The sequence below is a fragment of the Patella vulgata genome, chromosome 3 (genome assembly GCF_932274485.2).
Source record: "Patella vulgata chromosome 3, xgPatVulg1.2, whole genome shotgun sequence".
Lineage (NCBI taxonomy): Eukaryota > Metazoa > Mollusca > Gastropoda > Patellidae > Patella > Patella vulgata.
Genome location: NC_065881.2, coordinates 6,630,367 through 6,643,119, shown reverse-complemented (window position 1 = coordinate 6,643,119; position 12,753 = coordinate 6,630,367). Strand labels below are relative to the sequence as shown.

At 36.1% G+C, this 12,753-nt stretch overlaps 1 protein-coding gene across 3 annotated transcripts in view; it reads left to right on the top strand.

Annotated features, from left to right (window-relative positions):
- Positions 1–12,100, top strand: part of LOC126815934 (protein phosphatase 1 regulatory subunit 3B) — a 60,336-nt gene extending 48,236 nt beyond the window's left edge. For all 3 annotated transcript variants that reach the window (XM_050542058.1, XM_050542056.2, XM_050542057.1), the window contains exon 2: positions 7,007–12,100. In XM_050542058.1, the coding sequence (XP_050398015.1) occupies positions 7,015–7,992 (978 nt within the window). In that variant the 5' untranslated portion in view covers positions 7,007–7,014 and the 3' untranslated portion in view covers positions 7,993–12,100. The remainder of the gene's footprint in view (positions 1–7,006) is intronic.
- The last annotated feature ends 653 nt before the right edge of the window (positions 12,101–12,753 follow it).

Genomic DNA, 12,753 nt, shown 5'->3' with positions numbered 1-12,753 from the left:
ACAATTGCCTACATTTTTTCACCTGTGCCACAGTTACAGTAGGGGTTCACCTAGACGTATTTGTATCTATGGATTTGGGTAGTGCCTATCGTATTGATATTTTGGCATTCATGTTTGATATGACTCCCATTTTTGTGATATAGGTTTTAATCTTAAATACCTGAGTCTAACCCTAACCCCAATAGAAAGTAGGAAGTTCCATGTGGACACAGTACGGACGGCTAACCGTTAGTTGGTCGGTGTAAATGGGATGGGAATAGAACAGGGAGTCAGATCAAACATGATCGCCTACATTTTATGAAATCGTTGTGTGTATTTACGAAAATTCTGATTGATGAATTATTGTTAGTGATCATAGGGGGATTTTAATCCTCGTGCTTATCCGGGAACAATCCCCCAACCCTAATGGGATGGCATTTTGCCAATTTGGATACATGTATATAAGTGATGATCCTTTTTGGATAAATCTAATTTGTTTTAACGTGACGGGGAAAGTCTTATCGATCTCGGTCGATACCAGTTCAAGTGCTTATAATATAGCCTCTAATCGGAACTATTTTCTGAATAAAATGTCAAGTTGGGTTTGCTTTATGTATGACCGTCTATTACAGAAGATCGGTTTAATATTGAAATTTTAATTGACAACAGAGCGATGCCAATAAGATTAAGAATTTTGGTTCACGATGATTCAAGATTGTCACTAATGGCTGACTGCGCCTTTATTCTGAATGACGTATTTTAATTGCCAACGAGCAAAGTAAATAAGAATTTTGGTTCACACTGATTCCAGATTATCACTAATGATTGATAGAGCCTTTAGTCTGGATCAGGGGCGCCGGAACGGCGCGAGGGCCAGGGTACCAAAAGATAGGGAGGGGAAGGGGGATGTCTCTCCCCCGGGCCTCTAGAAAATTTTGAAATTTGTCAATACCGAGAACGCTGTTTAAAGTGCCTCTAAAATTCCAACATAAAACCCTTTTAAATACATGATAATGAAAGAGACAAAGGCCTGATTATAAATGAATAGACCAGTAAAAAGGTTGAAAACTTTCATCATTAGGGCATGGGTATTCATGTATACCCCAGAAAAGGGCAGGGTACCATTTGTATACCCTGGTACCCTGGATCACGTATTCGTCAAGTATCAACTAGGCCAAACAGCTGTAGGTATGATATGATATCATGCGTCTCTAGCATGTTCTAGACTACTAGGCTATAATATATACAGTAAATAATGTATAAATAACAAGTGTAGACATTATGTTGGCACGTGGCGGTGATATATATATATATATACTAGTTCATACCTTCATGTTGACTCTGTGACCTAGTTACATATCCATCATTAATCATAAGCAATGATTTATGTAACATTATTATTATGATCTGTTAATTTATTATTAAATTGGATGAAGTTTGTCCTGTTTCACTTAGTGACCACTGTTTGTCGTGTATTTTGTACACGGTGAACAGTCCATATGCTGATTACAAAATTTTGCCGTATTACACTATTTTGCCTATACCGTTTTTTAGGACTTCGAATTTTGTCTAATGGTTTGGATTGTTAGTACTTGGTTTTATTTTATTCATATCGACTCTGTGTTCTAGTTAATATATAACTATCATTAATCATAACAATCCTTTATGTAACATTATCAAAATGATCTGTCATCATTAAGACGAAGTTTGTTTTGTTTCACTTAGTGTATTGTATACCTTCTTCATGTCGACTCTTGTGTTCTAGTTACATATCCATTATTAATCATAATAAAACATGATAACTTTATTATTAAAATAAAGTTTGGTCTGTTTCACTTGGTGTATACCTTCATGTCGACTCTGTGTTCTAGTTGATATATAACAATTATTAATCATAAAAAAATAATTGATTATGTAACATTATCATGATATTTTATTATTAAGATGAAGTTTGTTCTGTTTCATGTCGACTCTGTGTTCTAGTTAATATATAACTATCATTAATCATAACAATCCATTATGTAACATTATCAGCATGATCTGTTGTTATTAAGATGAAGTTACTTAGTGTATACCTTCATGTCGACTCAGTGTTCTAGTTGATACATATCCATCATTAAGCATAAAAAACCCATTGATTATGTAACATTATCAGCATGATCTGTTATAAGATGAAGTTTGTTCTGTTTCATGTCGCCTCTGTTCTAGTTGATACATATCCATCATTAACCATAAAAAACATTGATTATGTAACATTATCAGCATGATATGTTATTATTAATACGAAATTTGTTTAGTTTCATGTCGACTCTGTGTTCTAGTTAATATATCAATCATTAATCATAAAAACATTTATGTAACATTATCAGCAAAATGTTATTATTAATAAGATGTAGTTTGTTCTGTTTCACTTAGTGTATACCTTCATGTCGACTCAGTGTTCTTGTTGATACATATCCATCATTAACCATAAAAAATCATTGATTATGTAACATTATTATCACGATCTGTTATTATTAACACGAAGTTTGTATTGTTTCGCATTAATCAGAAGCCCTAAAGCTTTTCAGTTTTTTTTTATTTAAAGTGTATTTATCATAGATATATTTTGATCGACGTCTTTGTTAGGTTAGACGTAAGTGTCATTGACAAAATAAAAATCATTGATTATGTAACATCATCGTGATATGTTATTATTACGAAGTTTGTTTAGTTTCGCATTAATCAGAAACCCTGAAGCATTTCATTTTTAAAGTAGATTTTTTAACATATGAGATCGATCAATACCCTTAGGGTTTTTCTTAAAATATGACAATTGTCGTAAAAATATGGCGACAGATAATAAACCCATACTGATTAACATCAAAGAAATTAACCCTAATTTTTCACAAAGAAATTAACCCTAATTGAAAAACAATGAGTGAGTTAAGAGTGAAATTTATAATGACTACGTCCCATTAACATTAATCAAGAATTATGTAAGAGCTAAATCTGTATGTTGCTTGTCTTTCTTTCTTTAGGCCTGAAATGTTGTCTAAATTATCAATTAGACATTTAGTTATGGATGATTTAACGTCAAATTGGTAATGATACTTGAGGCCTAAAATTCAATGGCTAATATCTCTTTCAGAGTGGGGCAATTTGACTGAAATTTTCAACATATTCTCTTTGCGTTATCTATTTTTTTTAAAAATTATGCCAGCTCTTTATCTAATCTGCCATAATTCCTCTTTTATGAAGCATTACATAAGAGCTAAATCTGCCCGTTGCAGGTTTTTGTTTTAGATTCAAACATTATATAAATTATTATGTAGACATTTATTCACATGGTGCCTCCATAATCAACCGAACTATATTAAATCGTTTAGAACCACTTCACCATTTACGGGGATCGCGTGGTTAAGTGGGTAAGACGCTGGCTCGCTAGCCTGGAGGTCGGGTGTTCGATCCCTGTATTGGCCAATAAAGTTCATCCCTTGCCAGTCATGCAGGACGGAGGGCCTGACAAGGACAGCTGTCTAGTCATTCGGATGAGACGAAAAACCGAGGTCCCGTGGATACATTGGAATGCACGTAAAAGATCCCTTGGCAGTTGGAATTCGATATAAGAGTAGGCAAAATTTCCCTCATAGCACACTGGATGGCGTATGTCCGTCTTCATTATCCCAATTTAGGAGCAGAACAGTAGGACGTTAAACCCCATTTCATTTCATTTCTTCACCATTTAATAATGTAACGATACAATGGATAACCGAGACTAGGTACTTGACAATCAGACATTTCGAACTTTTATAGAAGGAATGGTCAGATCTTTAACGAATACTTACATAACGTATCTTTAAAGCAATGCTTACATAACGTATCTTTAAAGCAAATGACTTCTTTATAATTAAATAAACTTGACACATTCTTCATAAGGCCAGTTAAAAGAAGGGGATGAACATATCTATAATTTGGAGAATTTTAAGCCCAGGTAGAAAAACCAGTTAACGATTATTCAACACGTTTGTTCAAACTTCCCCGTTTGTTGTTGATTCGTTTGTGTAAACTGATTCGTTCAATCTTTGATGTGTTCTCAGTTGGGAATTTATTCTCAGTGTAGTAACTTTTTTTGTGGATTGGCTATGTCAAGTCGTTCCCTTGGAGGACTTCCATTATATATATGAATTACCAATTTTGGATTTTTTTTTAAAGGGTTGCCAAGCATATTATGTCTTGTAGACCTAAAGAAGCCGGACATTGTACAATTTGTTATTCTTAACAACACATAAAGTGATGGGGCTTAGATGGCCGAAGGGTTAGCACGTGCGCGCTGTATCATAAGGTCTGTCATTGAGTCAACTGGCGTGGTTTCGATCCCCCGACAAGGAGTAGGGTCGCCTGTTCAACCTCGTGGGTTTTCTCCGTGCCCTCCGGTTTCCTGCCACTGCTAAAGACCCATACGCGCAAGCGAATTGTTGAAATAAAATTGAACCATGTGTTAGTCCCGAAATGACAGTTTGTGTCGAGTGGATGAAAACACCATCTCTCTCTCTCTCTCTCTCTCTCTCTCTCTCTCTCTCTCTCTCATAAAGTGATGTTTATTCAATTCTAATAAAGGAAACCGCTATCTATTACACGTACCATCAGAATTATTTTATTGTTTGTTTTATTGCTTGACACGCACTATTAATATGAATAAACTAAAAATTTACAGCACAATTAAATTAATCGTACGTGTATGTTTTAATAACTTCTATTAGCATAATTATTTGTATTGTCAATGTTGCTACTTCACTGCACCAATTGTATAGAGTGGCTTGAAAATTGCTTTTTGGATATACATGTAGTTGTGCAACATACCAGTCGATCAGAGTCTATCTGCAAGGACCAAGGACTAGTTCTCGAAAACCGCTCTCAATTTTAATTTAATGCTCACAGTTTTATTTCGAACCTTTCACGCCTAGGTTATTTTACACATCGATATGGAAATAAAAGCTATTAAATCCGTTACTGTGATATATTGCCATTGGGTTGGGTTAACTTTTAACCTTTATTGTTAGGCTTATTTTCATATATTATAATGAATAAAGGTACTGAATCTTTTCAAGTGTATTCTGTTGATGTTTTACCTGTATTGTGGCTTAATTACCCAGATCAGAAGCCATGGATAATATGCGTGTAAGGTATAACATGGAGTTGACCCGGTTAAAAGTTCATTACGACAATTAGATGATTAGAGCTGACCATTCTGTCAGCACGGATTGTTACGGTTCATCCAAGATAACGCATCTTGGATTACAGCTGAAAAAAAAAAAATTATAATGACTTAAGTGATATCACAATTCGAATTAACCATTTACCGTAGCCATTTCCATTAATTTTTTTATTTACATTGTATAACGAATACTATAATTTGTGTTTAGGAAACCGGAAAAGCCAGAGAAAACCCACGAGGCGACCCTACTCCTTGTCACGTACAACCGAGGAATCGACACCACGTCAATGACAGACCTCATGATACAACTCGCACGCGCTAACCATTCGGCCATCCGATTCACACCCCATTGGCGTGTTAAAAAAACATGTGCACATAACTCTGCGCTGAAAGAAACATCAACCCTTCTTGAACGTCAGTTGTACCGGATCGACACGTTAGCTGCACCGTATCGACGTCTCTTCCATAAAATCTCTATATCTGAGTTCAGTGTTTTACTTTCTGGAATTGGAATCCACCACGACGGTTGTAGAAATAGATATTGAATTGCAAATATCGCCAACGACATTACTACCGTCCCACATGGAGAGAAGTTGGCTATTTCAGGCTTCACAAACAGGACGAACATTATTAAACATAGCGTAAAAATATTGCTTGGGGAATTTTAGCGGATTTCATGGAATGTGTAATTAGTAGTGTGCGTCACTGTATACATTAAGACATGTTTATGTCTTTATTGTCTTGATATATTTACGAAAACTCTCGAATCAATTTTGCTCACGATTTAAGAATCCAGACGTATATTATGAAATTGTTAAGTTAATAATGCCTGTATAGTTTTATGTGGCATCTGTTCAATCAGTCTTCATGGCTTTATGTCAGAGTTCCGTGATGTTTGACTCGATCAATGGTTCTAGCAGCATGGTAATTCTACATTCTGAGGTTATTCATTCTCCTGAGGAAAAACAGCAATAATTTATACTGCAATTTAAACAGGAGCGGCGGCACCAGTTCAAAACCCAATGTATACAATTTTGTATTCAAAGCTAGCAATTTCCAAGCTCCAGAAACCAATTTATACTATAATTTATACTTGAGCGGCGGCGCCAAGGCGCTGGGTGAAGCTATTCAAACATTAATCTGTGTATTTTAATTCGAAGCTAGCAATATTCTTGAAGCTCCACGACCCAATTTCCTGATCGATGCTAAATCGCGTATTTATCCGGGAATGTATGAGACATCTTTATGAAGGATGCACCTTCTGTTGAAAATTCCTGGCACCGCCACTGTATCAGTCCTACCGATCATTACTATGGTGCAATTATTTCTGTTAGCTGTGTTCTCCAAATAGCGCATTTCGCCGGGACTGTGTGGGCATTTTAATAGGGGTGGCGCCTTCTATCGCGAAATCCCGGAACTTCCCCAGATTTACACTGCATCAGTGTATATTATGTGGAATTGATTTTAATGTCTGACGTAAAATGAGAACCAATAATAAAAAAAAAACCCAATCAACCATTACGAATTCTATATATGTAGCATTAATTACTATATTTTTGTTGCAGGACGGAGGGCCTGACAAGGACAGCTGTCTAGTCGTTCGGATGGGACGAAAAACCGAGGCCCCATGTACGCATTGCCGTGCACGTAAAAGATCCCTTGACAGATGGAATTCGATATAAGAGTAGGCCATAGTGCCGCTGTCCGAGCAAAATTTCCCTCATAGCACACTTTGTGGCGTATGCCCGTCTTCATTAGCCCAGTTCGGAGCAAAACAGTAGGACGTTAAACCCCATTTCATTATATTTTTGTTCATTTTATATTTTTCAGATTTTCCAATGCTGGATATAGTTCAAACCCAGGCGTGTTCAGCCAATGGCAGAATGGCAGTAGATTTCACTTCATATCTGTTGGCATCCAGTCCTCCGACACCATCCTCGGGTTACGATCTTCTTAGTTATGCCTTCAGTCAACAGAACTCCCCATTTACAACGGATACGTGTGTATTTAAATGTAACGGAACAATCGAAAGTAGCGCCAGTTTAAGTAAAAGACGGAACGGTCCACTTAAATCCATCATCATAAAATCGGAAAGCTGTGAAACTTTCTCTAGTTCGGAGGAGACGACCCCAGTCAGTCCGCTCTCCCCCGGGAAGACGAGGAAAAAAGTGACATTTGCTGATCATCAGGGAATGGCCCTTACAGCAGTTCGTTTTCTCACAGAACCTTCAGATGTCCCACCACGACTGAAACCAGAGGTATTAGCATCTTTAACACAAGGAGCAACTGCGGGTGCCAGTGTTGAACCTCCTCTGAAATTACAGTTTACGCAACCGGCCTCGGACTATCTAGCGTTCCGCGATCGTTTGGAAAAAGAGTGTGTCTCTCTCGAAAATGTGATTTTGAAAGACTATGCCGTTGTTGGCACCACAAAAGTTAAAAACATTAGTTTCGAAAAGAGGGTGTTTATAAGACTAACTTTAGATTCGTGGGAATCACACGAAGACGTTGAAGGAGTCTTTGTACCAGGCCCTGGTGATTCTTCAGACAGGAAAAACATTTTCGATACATTTTCGTTTGAATTCAATGTTCCCACAAACTTTGGCTTAGATGATAAAGTGGAATTCGCAGTAGGGTATGAAGCAAATAATCAGCAATTTTGGGACAATAATTTTGGCACGAATTACACAATAGTTTCGTCTGATTTTAAGGAAAGTCATCACCAGCCATCTTCGTTTCATCGCGAGGAGAAGGTTAGTTCTTGGACCCAGTATGCGTGTTGGAATCATGCAGATAATTCTACCCCCTACTGGTGAAACTTGAGATCGGCTGTGTGGTATCTAAGCTATTAATAATCGACTCATGTCAGCTGATGGACGAGTCGATAGATTTCAAAGTCAGGGGTGTTTAGTACAAAACTCGAACGGCAAACAAGCCATGATTATCAACTAATATATACCATACATGTACTAATTAATGTACCGTGCTGTTGTCAAAGTGTTGTCACCATATTCAGCAAACATCATCATTTGAATCAAAGGAGAATTGCAAAAATTTCAGCTGAAGCCGTAATATATGTAATGACACTTTGAACATAAGCAAAAATAATATCTAAGATGCAGTTATTAACCTAAACACAGTGATCAGTGTTATTGTCCTGCATGGAATCTAATCTTCCAAACTATTTGAATATTTGTCGCAATGAAATATGTAACACTATCAGTGAAATATATAGCTATCGGTGAAATATTTAACACAAACGTTAAGATATTTGTCGCGGTGAAATATTTAACACAAACATTAGAATATTTGTCGCGGTGAAATATTTAACACAGTGAAATATTGAAGTTTTAACACTAACATGAACGTTAGAGTATTTGTGGCAGTGAAATATTTATCACTAACGTTAAAATATTTGTCACAAACGTTAAAATATTTGTCGCAGTTAAAATATTTGTCGCAGTGAAATATTTAACATGAACGTAAAAATATTTGTCACAAACGTTAAAATATGTCACAAACGTTAAAATATTTAACACGAACGTTAAAATATTTGTCGCAGTGAAAATATTTATCACAAACGTTAAAATATTTGTCGCAGTGAAAATATTTATCACAAACGTTAAAATATTTGTCACTATGAAATATTTATCACAAACGTTAAAATATTTGTCGCAGTGGAATATTTAACACAGGTGAATGTTGTGGTATTTTGAACAATATCAACATTTTCAACGGCAGGTAATGGACAAATATTCACATAGACCTGCTCGTGTATTTGTGTTGAACTTGAAGGGAAATTGATGTTTCATCTAGTTGTATTTCCTAATATACCCCCAATATATATCTGCTTTAATTCGATGATGTAGTGAGATTGTTTTCTTTTTTCTGTGATATAATGTGAAGAATTGTCTATATTTTATATTACATATTGTCTATTTTCAAACAAATTAAATATTTAATCAGATGCTCTTTTGAGAATTATATTAATATAATTGATTTGATGAAATAAAAGCCTTAGTGATTTATTAGTCCAGATACAAGTATTAGTTTAACCAGAGCTAGAAATAAAATCCCGCCTTTTTTAAAATTTCTGTAAAATCACTGCTTTGATCCAATAAAATTCCGTCTTTAGAAGTCTTTTGTATAAAATCACTCTTTTGGTTCAATAAAAGCCTTAATTAAAGACTAAATATTTGCTTATTGGCTATCGATAACCAAAGATAAAGAAAAATCCCCACGGTGTTTTTTAAAAATATTTTGGCATGAAATCCTTGCATAATTTTATATCATACCAACCTCATGTATTATTACAGCCAATAGACAAAGATTATGTTTTAAATATGTTTTGTTATTTACAGTATTATTGATTTGTTACCTTTGATATTATTAAAGCTATTTTGTCCGGTAGCCATTATACAGGTGATACAGGTGTTCTGGATAAATAAATGATGTAGTGTGCCAGGTATGTGATATATAGAAAGGTATATATACAACCTATCTGTACCCAGAATATCACCATATCTGAATTTGACTTAGTGGGTGTAGCGCACTGATTAAAACACAGATCCTATTTCGTTTCGTTTTTTATAGTTCAAAATTTTGTTTTACTTGTATTTACTACACTAGGCTCTGGAAGAGTTGATATACAACTCGTGTTCTGGTTGAAGTGAGGGTTTAGTCAATGAAACGGTCTGTTATAGCGAGTTCTTGGCTTGCAACGCTGATTGATTAACCAATGTCTGAAGTCATGGGGACAAAAGCCTCTTTAGGACCCCTAACGCGACCTTCCAGTACAACCGGTCAGATATTTATGTAGCGTAGGCCATCGAAAGTATAATAAAACGAAACGAAATATAGATCTGTATTTTTAATCAGATTTGTGGGCGTAGCACACTGATGGACTTACCAGAACTTGATCTGAATCATGATACTAAGTCATAGTTGTAGTGGTGTTTTGTTTTAGCAAATCATTCTTACGTGCTTTAGTGTAGACAACAATGACAATTCATTTAGTAGTAGTATTATGATTCGTTATGCAAACATTTTGTTATGTGACGTATTTAATTACCTTTTACTGTCCCTTTAAGGCCCCAATAATCAGGGCCCTGTTTCACGAAATTTTAACTAAGATAAAATCAAATCCAAATTTTAGTAATTTGATTAGACAATATTAGATTGATTTTAGTGCTTAGCCAATCAAAATTGAAGTATCTACTAAAATTTGGATTTTATCTTTAGTTCAAATTTCGAGAAACAGGGCCCAGGTGTATTTACTTTGGCAAAACAAGAGAAAGGTTACCGTGGTTTCGCAGACTTACGGGTGGTAGGAATATCGCCTCAACCTTGTCTTAAGGTACGAATGCCTGACTATATTTACCGCAGTCTATAACGGAGACTCGTCGATTGAGTTGCTAAGAGTGCAGTGTTAACCAGTTTTTGTCTGACTATGTAAAGATAGGGCATACCGCTGGCTTTAACGGAGGCTAGTCGATTGAGTAGCTTAGAGTGCAGTTTTTGTCTGACTATGTAAAGATAGGGCATATGTTCAAAGCTTTAATACGTTTCTTTATAATTTTAATTCTTGAACAAACTTACATGTTAAATAACGAGACGTTATTTGTTTAATGTATTTCTTTGTCTGTCTAACTGATTTTCTTAATACCTTAATAAATTTAACCTGTGTGAAAAAATTAATTAGACGATGTGAAAGTCATCCTTAAGTCGTGTTCTTTTGGAGAAAATGTCAGAGTAGAATCTTATTTAGTTTGCTTGTACTCTGTGAACTAAAAAAAAGGCCCCCAACGTTTATGTTTTCTTTCCTGGTGGCATTAATATCGGGCATTAAAAGTAGGGCCTGCTTTTCCAAGATGGAAGGTTTGTGCAGAAAAGGGGGAGGTTTTATTAAACCCAAGTCGTTTAGCAGGGTCGACGCCAATTCACTAGAACTACCTTATCTTAAAGTGAAAAACTAAATTTTGAACTGGATCAAGTTTTCACTTTAAAATATCCCTTCTTAACTTAAGTATTTAATTGAATGTGGACCCATGTGATGATGTAATATTGTGATAAATTAAAGAATTTATGGGGACTGTTTTCGAAATTGTATTAAAAATCCCCGAGTCCATTAATTATTATGTTTATTATGAATTTAAAATACGCGTACAAGTGTATTTGTTAATAGACTATAGCAGATATTGCAGTGGTGGGCAAACTATTTAGGTGAAGGGCCAAACACAAAGTTTTGAAACAAAGCGAGGGAAGTGACGTCAATTAGGCAACTACGTCATTGGGTGACGCTGCAAGCTATAAATAGCCCTACAAAGATTATTAATCCTACAGAGTGTTCAGTTGGGGCCCAACAATAAGTAATTTCGATTTTTTTTTATTTCATTTAGAGATAAAATTACTCATAAATTTTCAAATGTAATGGAAAGAGTCTGGCGGGCCGGATGACGAGGCTTCGCGGGCCGTAGTTTGCCCACCACTGATTATTATTATTGTGTTAAATTAGAGTTAACCCCCCATTGATGGATGGACTGGTTAATCGGGTATCCTGGATGTTACGTAGACTGGATAACCTGTTCTAATACATCAGACTCGCTCCTACGTCACTCCTTTTCTGACTTGCATATTGAAGTCAGTATAGCGTAGTGACGTATGAACCAGCCTGACGTCATTTAGAGCAGGTTATCCAGTCGATTATCTGGATGAATTATGTGGAAAATGGCGGTGCTAACTTGTTTACCATATAAGGAGTGTATACTCATTATTTATAAACAATACTAATTAATGTATATAGAGGTATGATTCGTTTTGTAAGAAAAAAAAACTGTATGTATCTTTGTATGTATGAAGTTATTTCATGTTAAAAATAAACGAATGTGTATGTGCATAATATTTAATAAATGTTTTTTTATTGTTCTCTCTCGAAATGAAGTGGGGGGTGGGGGCGAATGGTTAGCACGTGCGTGCTGTATCATAAAGTCTGTCATTGAGTCAACTGGCGTGGTTTCGAATCCACGATTGTACGTGACAATGAGTAGGGTCGACTGTCCAACCTCGTGGGTTTTCTCCGGGTCCTACGGTTTCCTCCCACTGCTAAAGACCCCTACGCGCAAGCGAATTATAGAAATAAAACTGAACCATGTGTTAGTCCCGACCTAGTTTTTGTGTCGAGTGGACGTTAAATCCCATTTCTCTCCTCTCGAAATGAAATGGGATTTAACGTCTGCACATATACTGGGCTAATGAAGACGGGCATACGCCATACAGTGTGCAATGATGGAAATTTTGCCCGGGAAGCGGCACTATGTCCTACGCTTATATCGAATTCCAACTTCTAATGGATCTTTTAAGTGCACGCCAATGTATACACGGGACCTCGGGTTTTCGTCACATCTGAACGACTAGAAAGCTGCCCTTATCAGGCCCTCCGTCCTGCATCACTGACAAGGGGGGGGGGGCAGAACAGTAGGACGTTAAACCCCATTTCATTTCATTTCAATACAAAAGGTCAAGATCACTGAATGGAAGACCGTCCGAATGAACAATCTGAAACTGCGTCACTATTCTGG